At 43.7% G+C, this 17,503-nt stretch overlaps 3 protein-coding genes across 4 annotated transcripts; 1 reads left to right on the top strand and 2 right to left on the bottom strand.

The window, feature by feature from the left end:
• Window positions 1-149: 149 nt before the first annotated feature.
• ccndx (cyclin Dx) lies at window positions 150-1,697 on the bottom strand (the record flags this gene model as incomplete). The annotated part of the gene is made up of 4 exons (XM_083677722.1): window positions 150-296; window positions 602-922; window positions 1,130-1,345; window positions 1,485-1,697. 4 exons carry the CDS (start codon window positions 1,695-1,697, stop codon window positions 150-152), a joined length of 897 nt encoding a protein of 298 aa, XP_083533848.1.
• A 2,691-nt stretch (window positions 1,698-4,388) lies between these two features.
• tbc1d17 (TBC1 domain family, member 17) lies at window positions 4,389-10,680 on the bottom strand. Its single transcript, XM_083677691.1, has 17 exons — window positions 10,602-10,680; window positions 9,729-9,824; window positions 9,466-9,543; window positions 9,198-9,309; window positions 8,907-9,090; window positions 8,583-8,694; window positions 8,307-8,477; window positions 8,005-8,130; window positions 7,776-7,879; window positions 7,578-7,672; window positions 7,363-7,479; window positions 6,966-7,066; window positions 6,253-6,352; window positions 5,907-6,004; window positions 5,656-5,772; window positions 5,469-5,555; window positions 4,389-5,339 (listed from the first exon to the last, which is right to left on the bottom strand). The coding sequence occupies exons 1-17, from the start codon at window positions 10,626-10,628 to the stop codon at window positions 5,154-5,156; spliced, it is 1,911 nt and encodes a 636-aa protein (XP_083533817.1). The 5' UTR covers window positions 10,629-10,680; the 3' UTR covers window positions 4,389-5,153.
• A 1,497-nt stretch (window positions 10,681-12,177) lies between these two features.
• Window positions 12,178-15,666, top strand: akt1s1 (AKT1 substrate 1 (proline-rich)). Of its 2 annotated transcripts, none has more exons than XM_083677712.1 (6): window positions 12,178-12,308; window positions 13,477-13,889; window positions 13,987-14,251; window positions 14,337-14,420; window positions 15,045-15,217; window positions 15,352-15,666. In XM_083677712.1, the coding sequence occupies exons 1-6, from the start codon at window positions 12,305-12,307 to the stop codon at window positions 15,487-15,489; spliced, it is 1,077 nt and encodes a 358-aa protein (XP_083533838.1). In that variant the 5' UTR covers window positions 12,178-12,304; the 3' UTR covers window positions 15,490-15,666. The 2 variants fall into 2 exon arrangements, with proteins under 2 accessions (XP_083533838.1, XP_083533839.1); XM_083677713.1 differs by having other exon boundaries at window positions 13,078-13,889.
• Window positions 15,667-17,503: the final 1,837 nt, after the last annotated feature.

Raw genomic sequence — 17,503 nt, 5'->3', positions numbered from 1 at the left:
AAATAAAGAACAATTAAATTAACAATGATAAATATCATAAAAAAGAATGTAGAACATGAGGTCATAATGAATTTATATCAGTTTCACTGATTAACTTGATGTAAGATTTTGATTGATTCGCACTTTGAATGCTACACTCCATTCAGTGTTCAGAAGTCAATCTCTCTCATATCAGTGGGAGTGCCTGCTCTTTCGTCCTCCATCTCTCCATATTTCTCTATGGGGCTGTCTTGTCCACGTCTTAGTCGTTCTTTAAGAGCGCCTTCTATCATCTCACTGTAGCATTGTAATACAGCCTGGGAGGGAAGACAGATTTGAGGGTTAAATACAGTATAACACATTTCCGGGAACCATAACACAACCAATATATAACTTGAACACCTTTTGCTCTGTGGCTATTGCCCAACAATCTCTCCTTCTCAAAATATAACCCATTTCAACCCTTTACTCTGTCTTTCATCAAACTTCTACTTTGAAAAAGAATTAGAGCTCCTGTGCCCTCAAATTATTTGAAAGACACATGGACAATTATAGGTTCAAAGCATGGGAGGCTGGTGGAGGCAGCAATCAGAGGACGGGCTTTAGGGTTTTAGGCACTCACCAAGTCAGTCTGACAGAGTTCTGCTAGTGTGGCACTCATGTGACCCAGCTGATCCGGACCCTTGTTGCCCAAACCCCGGAGGGCAGAGTTCAGAGCTGCCGCGGCAACAAGGGATGGAGGAGCTCCAAGGAAACGGGAGTCACAGACACACATAGCAACCAGGGTATCGCTATGCCGACGCAGCGTGGAGAAAAACTCTTCTGAGTCCATCTCTCCATCCTTCCTCTCTCCCGCAGGAGGAAGGAAATGTGGGAAGAAATCCTGAGGGGTAACTGCTGCAGTGTCCCATCGAAGAGTCCCAAGGACAACACGTTCCATCTCCTAATGTGGGCAGGGAAATCATATCAATATACTGTACATGTGTGTTGATCAGTGGAGGCTCACTGTAAGCATGGAATAGAGTGAGGAATGGTATCAAACACATTCCTTATTCCATTCCACGCATTACAATGAGCCAGTCCTCTGGTGTTGATATATCAAATCAAAACACACACTGTGTTACTAATCCATATAAGGACGGTGACTCACCCGTAGGTTAGAGGGCATGAAGCTGTACTCAGCTGCAGCACAGAGGGTGTCAGCGGTGACAATCTCACTCTCTGCCAGTTTGGAGGCGATGAGGATGCAGGCTGCAGCCAGGCAGTAGGGAGAGCCAGGTGAAGACAGAGTGGCAGACAGGAACCGGTCCAACAGAGAGACAGACAGGGGAAACACTGTCTCATCACAGCCACACTCACCGCACACCTATCAGAGAGACCCAGAAGATAGAACAATTAGCCTCACAGCTCCTATACCTGAAAGATGAAAAATCCAGAAATAGACAGAGAGGGAAATGGACAGAGAGAAAATGAACAGAGAAATGGACAGAGATTGTGTACTGTACCTCCAAGGCCCATTTGGCGAGTTCTTCTCTGCGCTCTGGTTCCCTCTGGATGAGGGCGATGTAGAGGGCGGAGGGCTGGTACCTCTCCTCCACCCGCAGCAGCCTCTGGATCACACGCTGCCCAGACACGCTGGGGTCCCATGGGGCCCGGAGCTGAGCCTCGCCCCTGCCCTGGCCCCGGCCCTCCTCTTCACACCACAGAGACATAGACATCCCTCAAACCCACTGACACAACTACCTGGGTGGCTTTACACTCCTCTCAGTCCAGAGAGAGAGAGAGAACAGTCAATGTTCAAGCTTCAGAAAAGAGAGAGTATTGGACGTAGTGGCTATGGTGGAACTGCAGCCAATCCAACTTTCTCTTCTTGACTTCTATCCTCTTCTTTCCTTTAAACTCCTTTCAGTGAATCCCTCTGTAGTACTCCTCTGAATCTAACCCTCCACCTCTCCTCTCCATGTTTTATACCCATCGGAGAGAGAGAGTGTCGGAGAGGGTGTGGTGATGAGGGACAGAAAGAGAAAGAGGGTAGAAAGAGGGGTGGTGACATAAAATAACAAAAAGACAACAATGCTGTCTGTGCAACAATGGCATCAACAGGTGGAGAGAGGGAGAAAAAGAGAAGGAGAGAGAGGGAGGGGAGGAATGGGAGGGTGCACACAAGAGAGGGAGTTGCCCGCAGGGACAGGGCAACAGCTTGTCTTCGACAGTGAAAAAGAGAAGGGGAGAGAGAGAAGAGAGGAGAAAAAAAGGTCATCACCAAACTCTGACAATGGGAATGGAAAACAAAAGGAGGTTGTTTGTTGACACTTTGAGTGAAGGGAGAAAAGTACGATCGAAGAAAATCTCAAATATATTTTCTCAAAGAGAACATTTCAAATTGTTCACAGAAATAAGACCATTTAATCAAAATAGCAATGTTGTGGCTTTATACTGTCCAATGTATCCACAACTTCATTTCTTGATTTGAGCTCTGCTTAACCATTTACACATTTATAATATTACTTTTTCAAATTTATCTATTTTTCTCTTTTGGCATAGAACTCTCTCGTGCCTCATTCTCAGAGGAAACTCATTGTCAAAGCAACCTGTGTCCCGTCACCCTACTCCCCCCATTACCCACCCTCTCCTTACCCCTCCCTTGCCTGTGGCAATCTGCTCCTCGTGTTTAAAGAGCAGTGAATCCACTGGGGATGGCAGGGCGAGGTATGTGCAACAGACAGTGAAGCCAGGCAGGTCAATGAGCCGTATTGTCTCCCTTTACAAATCAGTGTCAGACACCAGTCCCTGGCCTTCTGCCTTCTCCTGTGTCCTCTCTCTCTCTCTCTCTCTCTCTCTCTCTCTCTCTCTCTCTCTCTCTCTCTCTCTCTCTCTCTCTCACACACACACACACACACACTTCACATATTCATTGGGCAGAATCACTCTCACACACTCCTCCTCAGGGACTCCCCTGACGGTCACAATGGGGTCACACTTCACAGTGGAGAACTCAGATTGTATTTGCCACAGACATTACAGGTGGCTATTCACACATTAAGGGCTTTGATGGGAGCTCTGGTTTCCTTTAGAGTTTGTGAATAGTTCAAGATGAAGGATTTATTGATACAATTTTATATTGTAGCTTTACCCCAATTGAATACTCTATGTCACTAACCTGATGTTACATTAGATCTCTCAAAAGGGATTATTTAAAATCTGTTTATCCTTTACAACATTATTACTGAGCCATTTTGATAAATAGTTTTAGCAAAGTGGACAGATTTTTCTTGTGGCCTAGAAATCTCTATTCACTGTGGAACCACTTCAATTACTGATCCAAACCTTGCTAACCTGTTTGATTGTGTGTACTCATCATGGGTTCAAATCTGCTGGCAAACCTCAAGCATTTTTCAGAAGTGAGACTACAGACCCGGTGGGGACTTAAACCACAGAAATTAAGTCCTTTGAGATTTCTAATACTGCTGATAATAGGTCTTCTAAAAGCAACACAATCATAGCAAGAGGGATTATCACCACAAAACACTCGGACCATTGTAGAATTAGAGAGAAGAAATGGGGCTTAAAGCTGTTGAGAGAGCCATCACCCATAAAAAGTGAATTGAGCTGCACTGACTGAGTTTGAATGAAAGACTGAGTGAGTTTGGCTCTGGGAGTGAAGCGAGGTCAGGTCAGGTCCGGGGAGAGAGGGGCGTGGGGAAGAGAAACAGACTGACAGACTGTTGGCCTGTTTAAGTGCCCTACTAAATTCATACATTGCAGCTGTATTCAAACTAACAAGTGAGAGCAGAATCGGTCGTGAGAGGGGTGTGTGGTTGCCCGCCCCTCATTTTCCACCTCATTTCCTGGAGAACAGAACTCCCATTTTCCACAGCTTTTCACCTCACACAGACACCTGCTGACAGAGAGGGGGGGGGGAGAGTTTAAGCAGCTCACTCTGTTAACACACTGCATAAAACTATCCTAACCACATTTGGCAGACTAAGCCTGTAAGAGCCCTAGTGCTGTCCCATGCTGTTTTGGGATGACTCGTTTTATACTTTTAACTCTGCTAATATCTATTACTGTGGGCTGTAACGCCAACAATTAACTAACAGTATCTAACTGTGTGCAAGCAGAGATTTACTTCAAAATTGGATTCAAGTTATGAAAAAGAAAAAAGGTTAGGTAACTGCTTTTACTATTGTGGTGGCATTATCTCACTGATTTTTATCAGTCTTTCTACAGTATCTTATTACTTACTTAGGAGGGGACATAGATGACGAAGACGTGGATGAGTCACATTGAGATTCATAGGAGTGGTGGTATGGACAGGCTTGCCTGAATAGGCAAGCCAGCACAAAAGAAATGATAATAGGCAAGGCAGCACACACAGCTCTGTCTGGCAATAACATCAGAAACAGTTTTGATACCCTTTATTTGGTACAAGATTAAGCCATATCAGGTCAATGAAAATATTGTTATGAAATAATACAGGTAGTTAAAAACCTAAAACAATACTGCATAGTACTACACTCTATAAGGCATGCAAAATCTGCATAGGGCTGTAATGGCATAATACAGTACTAACAACGCGCTGTCAGTAGGTTTATCCTTCATTTTAATCCCTTAGAAAGTGAGAGTGACAAGGGAACAGCAATATGGATGAGAAGACAGACAGATATAACGGCCGGGATACAACTGAGAATAATTTATGTAGTTCATGAACACAAAAAAAACTCCAAATCCACCAGGGAGAAACAGTCAGAAAAAGAAATGGAGGCATAAAACAATCTGGAGACATGTAAAAACAACAGCATTACACACAATGTAGGATAGAGAAAAAGACAAAATCAAAAAAACTTTACACAGAAGCTCAATGTAAAAGAAAACATATGCGCTGTAAATATAAAGACAAAGCACAGCATATATAGCCTTTAAATATCTTGGGGTAATTACATTCATGAAAACACATTAAAACAACCTCTCATCTCTCACTCACTAATGCCCCCTGCATGTCATAGGTGGTAATAACAGTCTGCAATCCTCTTTTCCCATAGAGAACAGTATAATCAGTCTCCTTAATTTTATAATTTCCATTATATTACCTAATGTATATCTTCCTATATGAAAGCCTCACACAGGTCAGTTCATTCAGTTCAGCAGCACATCAGTTGTCTAGTCATTCAGAGTTAAGGGTAGCTAGGGGGAGGGCGGGCGGCTGCTCCACCATTACTCGATTGGCTCGTTGCAGCAGCTTTTGCCTGTGATTGGCCAAGAAGGTGCTGCGTCTCGTTTGCGTCCAAGTCTGGGCTCTCCTCATCAGAACTGGAGGGAACATACAGACCCAGAACCTCCTGGACTTTCACTGGCAGCTCCTGAGAGAGAGAGAGAGAGAGAGAGCAAAAGGAGGCAAGAAAAGATTTTTAGTGTTTAAATAAATGACTTAGATGATAATACTCAGTAAATCAACTACATGATGGACATATCCATTTCCCAGTTCCCACCTTGCAGTGGGCCAGCTGTAGGTAGATGGCCTCTGATCCACGCAGCACGGTCTGCAGATCCAGCTTCATTGTCAGTTCATTGATGTGCTGCAGGGAGAAACATATACAGTCCTTTATACTGTACGCACGCGAACACACATAAATGACATCACACAGAAAATAACATTCAAATACCCATCAAACACACCTTCAAAATAGTATTGAAGTCGTGGTCTGAACCAATGAGCTCCCCTCTTTGTGATTCCAGAATGGAACAGGCCATCAGCAGGTGGAAGTTTGCACATGGCAGTTGAGTCCATAGAACCTAGGACAGAAAGGGGGTTAGAAGATGAATATGCCTTGTACACTGTATATTTACTTACACATTTGAGTATAGGTATGGGTGTTGTAAATGTATGTTAGTGTTTACAACAAGTGCTAAATGTGTGTTGCTCTCACCTCCCAGAGGGACAGGATATCCTCAAAGGAGAACTCCCTCTTAAACCAGATCAGTAACCAACGGAAACAGAAGCACAGAGAGCCACTGTCTTGAGAGTCTGAATGAGAGAGAGAAATGCAACAAACAAAACAATAAACAATAAAGTAACACTTGATTTCTTGAGGTAGTGACACCACTGTAGCAGGGTAAGGATTATGTGAATTATTAAGATTATGATTAACTGATTAAATGGAGAATTGACACCTTTCATGCCTAGCTTACCAACTGAATAATAACACTGGTAAGATATGATGAAGCCTGAGACGTGACTGAGGGAGGGAGTGAGCGAGTGTCATCTTTGCTTACCCAGGTAGTCACAGAGCTCTGGGTCCAGAGCCTTCATGAGGAGACTGAGCTGAATGAGCTGCTGCTTCATGGCCTCCTGAGACTCCTCAAAATTCTGGTGCTGAATAAGGCAAAGACAAAACAAGGGATTGTCATTACAAGACCTTGTCCTATGCATAGTACTAGACTGTTAAATATAACAGTATAATAAATCTGTGTTCCATGTTTCTGCAAACATTTCCAAACTAAATAACAACTGCATTTCAACCACACCGGTCCTTTGCTAGTTTCAATGTCATGTAACTAAGACATTCGCTGGATAGAAATGTGCATTTTTGATTCACTGTTTCAGTTAGAAGTAGTTTGCATTAAGCAAGGGGAAGGAGAGAGGAGGAGACATTATTCTGAATTGTCATTGCAATTCCCATTGAAGTGAAAAGAGGGCGCAATCCTGCATATGGTGCCTTTAAATATAATAAGTATAATAAATAATATAACAAAATAGCATTGGTATATGTAACAGTATAGATACTGCTGTTTATAACAGTGTAGAGCATGGCACTAACAACGCTTAGGTTGTGGGTTCGATTTCCGCTGGGACCATATACACTGACATGCATGCACTCACTTCAAATGTAAGTCGCTTTGGATAAAAACGTCAGCTAAATGGCACATAATAATAATAATAAGAATAAGAATAAGAATAACAACATGTCTGGATGTGAGGTTCTCACCACCAGCTCCATGAAGCCTGTCAGACACCAGAAGGACTCCACCTCGTTCTGGGTGACGAACAGCAGAGGGGCCAGGAGGTCACTCATACCCTGGACATAGCCTAGGGAGAGAGAAAGAAGGAGGAGATGGACAAAGGGGGAGAAAGAGAGATCCACTATCAAAGTGCAGCATTCATCGGCAGAATCTACATCTTTCTCATATTATAATAATTACATTTGGACTAACTATTGAAACACACTGTGTCCAGTCAAAGAGAGATCCACAATCAACGTGGAGTATTCATTGACATGAATACTCCACTATATAGAATGTAATAAAACCATTTGAAGTAACCATTAAAACACATTGTGTCCAGTGGTGGACAAATCAAAGTGTGGACCTAGAGAAGAGACGTACCCAGGTCAAAGTTGAACATGCAGTAGGTCATCAGCACATCATTGAGAAGAGTCAGTCCGGGGTTGTCATTGCCCGAGAAAAAGGCGTTGTGTCTGTCCGTCCTACTCACATCCCTCTCTGTCCAATCAAACCAAAGAGACACACAATTATCAAATCATCCAAGAAGCAGCAACCAATGGGATGTACAAAGATGTTTAACAGACAGCAGGACCGACCTATCAGGCTACGGTATCCTCTGAGAAGGGAGTTCCTCATCTCCTGCTCTTCACTGACTGACTTCCACTGAACCTTCATTCTGAAATACTCGTCACTGAAGAGGGAAACACAGAGAGAGTGAGTACACTTCACTTTAGACACCAGTCCAAATCCTCTGACATAAAGACAGCCATAAACAGATAGTGATAGCCACTAACGTTTTTATCCTCAAAATGTCCTCTCTCTCTTTGACAGTACTGTTCCACGGATAAAACCCTAGCAGAAACTTCCACACCTCCTTCCTCATGGATGGAGTGATGCCCTATGAGAAGGATGAAAGGAGAGATGGATTGGCTGGTATGATATGGACAGCATATACACATCTGGTAGACATATGGCATCAGTCATTCCTCGCATGAGAGGACTGATATTTATAAATGGTCTTACCCCTCTGAAGACCAGTTCTTTGACTTGCTGTGGGTCCTTTACACGGCCCTCTGCGTCCATGAACTCTTCCCATTTGTCAAGAGGCTGTCCCCTGATTACCTCTGGTCTGGGGCCAAGCTCTGCCCCCTGGTGACACAGAGGGGAAAGCACACTCTTTCATTTCCATGTCTCGCTTTACATCTGTTTGAATCCTATCCATCCTAACCATCTGTATGTGATACATCTGTATGCTATTAAGTCAGGTCCTATTCTCTGTCTCTTGCACTCACCCCGTACCCTGCACCCCCCCTTCCCACTCTTACACAGGTGATGAGCTCAAAGCCGGGCTCTTCGTCAGCAGATGGGGGTCTATGAGGGTCCTGAGGAGCACGTGGGTGGAGGGTGGACTCTGGTGGTCGTAGGGCCCCCCGAAAGAAGTTGGTGACTTTGGAGAACCCCCCAAAGGTGGTTGCATAGGGGTCCTGGATGAACCTCTACAAACAGATAAATGCATATGTTTACTTACTCACACAAACATACCCCCATGATAAAAAAATAAATAAAAAAAAGATTTATCACAGATGCAAAAAAAATCTTACAGAGACAAGGTCCGAACTTCCATCATCAAACATCTGCAGCTCATCAAATGACTGAGAAAGGGCACCAGAGTCATGAGGATAAGCTAGGAAGAGTCGCCCGTCTACTGGGGACCTGAAACCCAGATATTATATAATATATTATACAGATATTCAGAGGATGTGAGGCAGACAGTAAAGGACAAAACACAGAATATCAGAGAATAAGTGAAAAAGAAATGCGGGGGTGGGTGGGCGAGTGATATAAAGAGAATAACAGTTCCAAACACAGCATAAACAATGGGTCTGAGTACATCAGCTGATTGTGGAGTTGTTGTCGCTACTCACGGGGCCAGGATGATGTAACGCTGTAGGGCCCTCAGCAGCTCCCTAGTGCCGCCCCTATGGAAGTGCAGAGCAGGTAGGGGGTGGCCCCCTCTACTGGTCAAAACCAGGAAGTTACGCCCAAGGGAGAAACGAGCCCTCTTCAGAGAGTACAGCTCCGAGAGGGGCAGAGAGAACGACCACTGACCTGGAGAGAGGAAAAGATAGGAAAGATTAATGTTCAACAGCAATCTCTATTTCAAGCACACGCATACATAGAATAGAACTAGAACCGTTAACACAGAGGATCATTACCTGTCTCTTTCACTGGGGGAAGCTCTATATCTCTCTTTACTGTGCTGATTACGGCCCAGTCTGGCTCATAACCTGGGTCAAAGTTTGTATCCTCTTCCCCTCCTTCTCCATCCTAACAGGAAAGGAGTATGTATGAAGAATAATGAAGAACACATAGTATCGTGTTGCTATAGACAGTGAGTGGTGTATTAAGACCTTGATGTGAAATGCATGAGAAGCACTTTACATGTAAACGTATAAATGGTATCGTTACAAAAACACCTCTTACCTTTTTAGTGTAGAATACAGAAGGAGCAGTTCGACCTTCATCTTCTAATGGGCTCCACTCTAAAGCTGGCTCTCCTCCCTGTGAAATAGAAAAACCATCTCTCATCTCTTTCCAATCAAGCTTAGAAGGGGAGGTTTGAGGTCATAAAAGGCTGAAAACTGCTGAAGACCAACAACTTCTTGTACAGGACTGATCTCTGAGGTCTTAGCACAACACATGAGAACTTAGTGGTCCTGATCTGGATAAATACAGCTTCCTCTTACCCGTTCCACAATCCTGATAAACCCAGGGATAGTGGTGTCCTGGTTGCTCCTCTTGGCATTGGTGTGGAGGTAAACCCCCTCCTTCTCAAACACCAGCTTTGAGGAAAAACACACAAAGGGGACACAACCATTACTGTAAGGGTGGGATGTAATGTTCCTGTTCCTAATTTAACTACATTACCAACCTAATGAGCCGTATGTGAAATGAATACTAAGTGTGTGACTGAGGTGGAGCAAGGTTGACAATCCTGTCTGATGACTCTGTATCAAAATGCATGAGCTGATTTAGCGTAGTAGGGTCACATGAATTACATGACTCACTCTCTCCGTGTACTACATGGCTGTGATTCCCCCTGTCAACGTTGACCTATCGTGTCTACATACATACAGTGATAAAATGGCATTCCATTGGACTACGTTTGGGAAAAACAGTACGCCTGGTAGTATAGCTAACAGAAATAACACCTACTGTACAAGTCTTAGCTATGATCGTCGTAATTACATAATTAAAGTGTCGCTACGTTTGACACATAGTATACACACAGACACGCATGGGATTCTCAGTCATCTAGCTAACATAGACCTTAATTACTCTACAGGACCAGCGATTTGATGAGGAACTATTTAGCTAAGCAATCAGTGCAAAAATTAAGTTAGTTTGTCCTAGACATTTGCTACATACAGTTAGTCACGGCCAAATACATTAAACTCGCCAAAGCTAAGGCTAGCTCCAGATAAGCAAATACGACCCAGTTGTTAGCGTTAGTCTCCACAAACGGAACCAAACTACTTTGAAGGTGACACAGGCTACCTGCAACAAATGTGACAATCAATCAAATGTCTTATTATGCGACACACAGGCATTGATCTTACCTTGTAACTCTCAGCCTTCGCATCCATTCTTTCTTCAGTCGCCACTGTTTTTCCAAAACAATATTACGTCAGACTTCCGATATCCGCGTACATCTGAGATAGGACCGCCTTACATGATCCGTCAGTCGGATACATCAGCCAATTAGAGGTTGTTTTCATGCGTTATTGTGATATTTACATTTGATATATTCGAGTATATTAAGTGGTGGTTATGAAACGCAATATCCATTCGTTGCTTCTGTGGACTTGATCTCTTGAATCAAATCAAATCAAATCAAAGTTTATTTATCATATACACAGAATGCAGCCGTAGACGGTGCAATAAATGGTTAAGGCAAGCTAGAATGATGGGTTTATACCAGTGTATAATATACTTCTATCCAACACAAGAATAATTTAGCTCACCAGGCAAAAGCCTAGTCTTCAGACCTCTAGCAAAGCACTTGCGCATGAGTGTGTGTGTGTGAGCCAGACCTGGGTCGAATTAGTAGCTTTTTCAAATACTTTGAGCATTTGCTTCAGTCTGCCTGGAGTGCCAGGTGGGCGGGGTTTGCCATTTTGTTACTATTCCATAGGGTCCTTTGCAGTAGCCAAGCTCAATCAAGCACAGCATTTTAAATTATACAAAAAAAGACTATTTGAACCCAGGATTAGTGCGAGCCCACTCGTTGGGCTCATGTTGAGCAAAAAATCGCATGCATGATTGTGGTGGTTTTACCAAAAGTCCATTGGAATTGGAATTGGTGCACCTAGAAGTGTGGGAGTGCTCAGGATGAAATAGATGATGAGTGAGGGTGCAATAAAGTGACTTCAATTCACCTCTCCTAAAGTCCTAATATGACAGGATGGTGAAAACATGGGGGAGCTACCAAATAAGGTATTTGCTTCATCTGTCCATCTGTTATTATGCATCCCATTTCTCCACCCTTCACCTGAAGTATGTACTTGTGCACTTCCTCGAATTGATTTAAAAGAAGGGGATTGGTCTAAGCCAGGGGTTCCCAAATGTTTTTGTCTCGTGACCCTAAATTGACATCAATAATTTCCTGTGACCCCAACAACTTGATTGTGGACTGTGTTAACACATAATAATTATGTACAATGTATGTATTCTAGTCGCCTAAATATGCTCAAATTGGTTGGATTCAAACCCCCAAACACTGCCATATAGGCTACAGGTGCAATACACATACAATGTTTGTGTCTTCTTTATCAAAGCATAGAGGTGAGTTTGATTTTCTCAAGGGACCCCAATCTGAAATCCTGGGGCCCCCACTATGCTTTGATAAAGGGGTCCCGACCCTTAGTTTGGAAACTGCTGGTCTAAGCATTGGCTCCTACACAAATCTATTCCCATTTAAATCCACGTGAGGGAGTGCACAAGTGCATACTTGGAGAAATGGGACGGAGCAATACAAATCAATGGAGAACGTAAGGGAAAGGATACATGAGAACAAGCCAACAGTGAGCCCCATGCAAGGACTCGTCCACGTGCCCGTCCAGAACCAGGCGAGTACGAGCCCGCCCACTGCGCCCAGCAGTCACACGTACAACGTGCGTCTGATTGGAGCGTCTGTAAACAACGACGTCGGAGTCTCCAGTCTAGGGGAGAGAAGTCTTGAGAGAAGAAGCAGACAAAGAACGATCGAAAAAATAAAGTTAAAACTACAGAGAAGCCTGCAACCGAAAAAGGAAGAAACTGAATGTGTAAGTGAACCTCTACTCCTAGTGTCTCATTTTATATTATCTAGTTGTGCTCCTTCATATCTGAAAAAAATGGAGGTGAAATGTGGTCATGTTGTTGGGAGGAGAGAGTGCGCATAGCTAACCAGTTAGCTTGGTATGCAGCTCACAAACAAACAAGAACAAAACATAATGAGCAACGATGCAAAAACTCTACGGCATGCATCTGTAAACAAAGTGTATCTGGGCGTGCGGTTGGCAGGAATGACATTGGAAAACTAGCAGGGCAAAGCTAGCTAGAGCAGTCAGCGTCATACACGGTTTTGGCAGAGCCAGTTGTTATGCTAACGAATGCGCGAGATGGTGGTGGCAAGGGGGAGCGTAGCTGGACTGCGACAGTGACCAGGTTCGCGAGAGGAGACTCGTTCTGATTAGGTGTTGCACAGTCGGTTTTCTATTTTGAAACATGCTCAGACTGGCATGCATGATAAACCTATGACATGCAAGAACGATGCCCAGAATAAGCAATGAATTGATTGGATTTTATATTCAGTAAGTATTCATGTGATGTTAAATATTTCAAAAGCATGAGTCGAATGTTATCGCAAACCACTAGATCAGTTTTCTTCATGCTTCATCTTACCAAGTGAGCATTATCTGAACTAGACTAGACTCTGCAACTAGAACTAGATATAGAAAAAATGCAATATGTTATTGTCAAAGATGCCTCAGTTGTTTGCAATGAATGCCTGTCTTTTCGTTGTATTAATCCATCATCATTTCTTATTTGCAGACCAACACCAGCAACATTTCATTCCTTCATCTCTCCCCTAGCTCTCATGCACACAGACACGGCTATACATCATATCAACCAATCACCTTGTGCCTCTTAAACCTGCTATCTTATTTCAACTGCAGATTGAGTTCTCAGCTGTAACAGGCAAACCAGCCAAAGAAAAAAACCACATAGTTAGATAGAAACAAAACTTTTACACAGATTTTACTACTAAGTATATTTTGAAGACATAGAGACACTATACACTCCAATAAAGTTAAGACGCAAGGTCAACTTATCACGAGACAAGCTTGAGGAGCACATGCCATCAAGGCTGTAGAGTCCTACTTGCATATTAGACTATACTTTTGAGCTATTGACCAATACAACTATTTTCGATTGCTGCATTCCTAATAGATTATACACCTATCATGGCCTCCATCACCCAGTCGTCTGACCCTGAGATCCCAGACAACCACAAAGAGAGCTGGCTGGCACTACTGGCTGCGGCGGAAGCGTATTGCCAGAAATCTGTCTGTGACCTGGCCATTCTTACAGCCTGTAAGAAGTTCCGGCCATCTGTGGCAGAGGGAGATGGAGTCAGGAAAAGGGAGAGTGGCGGTCTCTTGCCCGTAGGCCGGAAGTGGGATTTCTCTTATCATGTGTGGGGTCAGGGGGCTTTGGCAGAGTCCTCACGGCGCTACATGGATGACATCGCTGTGCTGCACTCCACATCCATGCTGACGGCGCATAGGCATACACGTCTGGGTGCTGGGGATGGAGGAGCTAAGCTTGTTGTGGACATGCCCACTGATACTGGATCCAGGGGGGTGAGTGGTGTGCATGTGGTTCAGTCCTTCTGTCCACTCATACTAGTGCACAATTTGTGAGGTTAAAACTCCCGTCCTTGCTTTCTCTCTCGCATAGAGCTTAACAGGTGAGGGGACAGGAACCATCAGCCCCAACACCAGACTCTATTCGCAGAGCTACCCTTCAATCTACAGCACGGGGGCTCTTATTGGTCAAGCTGCTGGGCAGCACGGGAACGGAGAGAGGGAGAGAGAGAGTGTGCTGGAGGAGGCCGAACGAGGAAGAGAGAGGCCTGGAATTGCCGACTTGGAGGAGGAGTGTGAGGATGAGGAAGAGGAGGAAGACATGGATGAACGGAGACGGAATTTGAATGAGACTGCTGGTGAATACCAAACTCTGTTGTCCTGTTACTCTGTCAGTGTCGTTTGGCTTGTATATTTAATTATATTTCTTTCTCCTCGTTTCAGGGGTGTTCTCCATGGATGAGGACTCACTGTCTCGTGACTGTGAGCCGTTCTTTGAGTCTGATGGAGAGGAGGAGAGCACTGATGGTCAGTGTGTGCGTGTGTGTGTGTGACATTAGTTTATGGTGATATAATGATAGTCTTTGCTTACAGTCTTTAACCCATTTGTGCCGGATGCTGCGCGACGCAACATTGCATCTACCGCCGGTTGCTGCGTTGCGCACATTTGAATCTACCGCCAGTTGCTGCGTGGCGCAGCATTTTTGATTTGTCGTACTTTTCATGAGTGCAGCATATAATGCACTGTCATTGGTTCAAATACACATGAGGTGGGTCTTGTTGATTTTTTAAAACCACGTGAGCACCCAAATGTCGTGTGGTTCGCCGAAAATCAATCCGACATACACGTGCGTTTAAAAAATCTACAATAAACGCACGTGTATGTCTGATTGATTTACGTGATTTTCGGCGAACCACACGACATTTGGGTGCTCACGTGGTTTTAAAAAATCAACAAGACCCACCTCATGTGTATTTGAACCAATGACAGTGCTGCACTCATGAAAAGTAAGACAAATCAAAAATGCTGCGCCACGCAGCAACTGGCGGTAGATTCAAATGTGCGCAATGCAGCCACCGGTGGTAGATGTCGCGCGGCATTCGGCACAAATGGGTTAATCTCTTTCTTAATGTGTGTTATCTCTGCCCCAGGCTCCTTGAGTGAGGATGCCCCTCCTCCCCCACGCAGCATGGCGATGGGACATGCCTCCTACTCTCGACACCCTAACCCCATGGCTATGGCCCGCTCCCTCCCTGTGTCTGTGCCCGTGTGGGGGTTCAGAGGGAGCAGAGGCGCCCAGGGAGACGGCCACAGCGGGGAACGGGTCAGTCAACCTAAACTTACATCTGTACACTCATTACTCTACACTATGCTTACAATCTCATCTTCAGATGTGCATTGTCTTCTTTGTCAATCAGTCACAATCATAGACACCTTGTCTGTCTGTGTGTCCACCAGGCCGGCTGTGCTGACCTGGATCATATCGCGGCCAGCATGAAGGCCCTTTTGGCCCCCGGAGCCACCGACGGAACCGAAATGTTTGGAGGACTGCCTCGGCCTCGCCTCAACACGGGAGACTTTTCCCTCAAACACTGAGTGAGAGAGATAGAGAAAGACAGGAAGTGAGAGAGTGATGGAGATGGAGATTGTGTGGGTGAAAGTGAGGGACCTGATTGGCTGGCAGTATATGATACTAACAAAAGAAAAGTACCCCTGTGTATTAATGACTAACGAAAAACGGCAACATTAGTGCTGCGAGGAAAAAAAAAAACGGATGTAAAAAAACCACGCTGATATACACAGACTCAGATCATTCTCAACACAGTACACACACTTAATCACTAAATACAACACACTTGAACACTACATGCACCTCAAATGTGCTCACAGTGACCCACTGTACTGACCAACAAAGACATTAACATATTTGATATGATATTCTAACTGACACAGCCGGTTGCTTTGTACCTTGTGGGGCGAAACTTCTAAAGGGTGGAGGATGCAGTCACCCTCTCAGAAATGGTTGGGTAAAGGGGCTTCAGTAACATGAAACCTGTAGCTTTTCAAATTGTAAGTGGAGGGCTCACATGCCTCCATAAATATGCCTATTTGTACTTCTACCTTGCCAATGAATGACTGACTGATAGAATGATTGTACAACACAGCAGTGGAGGCTGGTGGAGATAGAAATCAGAGGACTGGCTCATTGTAATCCATGGGATGGAATGAGGAATGGTTTGAAACACGTTCCGATTTCTGACTTCACCAGCCTCCACTGCAACACAGATACTATCTGAAATATGGTGACACTATAATAATATGCTCCAAATATCCCGACTGAATGAGTGAGCAAGTGAGTGTGCGTGAAAGAGAGAGAGGTTGAGCTGAATAGAGATGTGTTCATCTCCAATATTTCAAAAGCTGTTAAATGTTTAATTGAGTTTACTTATATGTTTTAAATAAAGGAGCAAACAGTGACCAAGTTGTTTTCTGTCTCTGTCCAAATGTCACTGCATTTTGTTACGTTCAAAAGAATATGCCCTTGTGGGATTTGTTACATTAGACTTGTTTATAAGAATAGTCACTCTGTGTTTGGCAACATTTTATGTGATTTGCAAACAATAGCTTTGGGGCAGATGGCAAATTTTTTTACTTATTTTGCTTCAGTGGCTGGGTTTCTGATCCCTCTCTGTTAAAGGTTCATCCATTCTCTTGAAAAAACAGATTTTGGCTAGGATTGGACTGAAAACTGTCAATGACATCTGGCAACACTGATTCCAGGAAAATTCCAAAAGCTTTTAGAAAGTCACAGCTCAACAACGTTTGGAATCCATGACAGTGGTGGAAAACCTGTGCAGTAGGATCCTACAGAGGGCAGCATGAGTGAATAAATTGCTGCACGGAGGGTTTGTTTTTTCTTGAGACACAGATCCCCTGTGGAACACATTATAATAGTTAGCGGGAATATTGTTACCGTGTTTCTCTAGAATCGTTGTTTTCATTATTGCTTCTATAGCAACCGTCTAGACGTGTGCATTTGTTTAAGTGTGGAAGAGCCAACAAAAGCAATTTCATATCATGCAATATTATAATTGAGCCAAGCGTTCTTACACAGTTGTATTTATTCACCACATTCACATTCATAAACACAGGCAAAGATATACAATTATACAGTCTCTGAATTCAATCTGAAGTACTCTAACATATACCGAAGTGCTGTATGTAACAGAAACAAAGACTAGAACTACTAAATTCTATTAAATAAAACAAATGACAATACTCATGAATTGTAATGATAGTAGTCAATTTGATAATTAAGCATCCTTTTGGATATCATCATGATTATAGTAATTCATAAGTAGTTTTCCTCATGCAACAGAGGGATAACAGCAACCCTTAAAACTGTAAAAAATAATATGAATCAACGCAATGATTTCATGTTGCAAAGATTCCCTTATTCACGGCTTCAACTGCTTTCTCACACCAGTGCTTGTTCCCTATAATTATAAGAAACTTCTTTCTTCCTTTCTCTCCTTTAATCAAATTCACTCTCCCTCCTTGACCTAAACCCCTCACTGTCCCTGACCCTCCTCTCCTTCCCTCGCTCCCT

The sequence above is a fragment of the Argentina silus genome, assembly GCF_951799395.1.
Source record: "Argentina silus genome assembly, chromosome: 9".
NCBI lineage: Eukaryota > Metazoa > Chordata > Actinopteri > Argentiniformes > Argentinidae > Argentina > Argentina silus.
This window is presented reverse-complemented; position numbering and strand designations above follow the sequence as displayed.

Excerpts from the sequence above, each read along its gene's own strand:
- tbc1d17 (XM_083677691.1), bottom strand. The coding sequence starts at position 10,628 with ATGGATGCGAAGGCTGAGAGTTACAAG. Across the intron at positions 8,131-8,306 it reads GCTTTGAGCTCATCACCTGT|GGGGCAGAGCTTGGCCCCAG; the intron begins GTAAGAGTGGGA and ends CTGTGTCACCAG. Across the intron at positions 5,773-5,906 it reads ATATCCTGTCCCTCTGGGAG|GTTCTATGGACTCAACTGCC; the intron begins GTGAGAGCAACA and ends TTTCTGTCCTAG.
- akt1s1 (XM_083677712.1), top strand. Across the intron at positions 14,252-14,336 it reads GAATTTGAATGAGACTGCTG|GGGTGTTCTCCATGGATGAG; the intron begins GTGAATACCAAA and ends TCCTCGTTTCAG. Across the intron at positions 15,218-15,351 it reads ACGGCCACAGCGGGGAACGG|GCCGGCTGTGCTGACCTGGA; the intron begins GTCAGTCAACCT and ends TGTGTCCACCAG.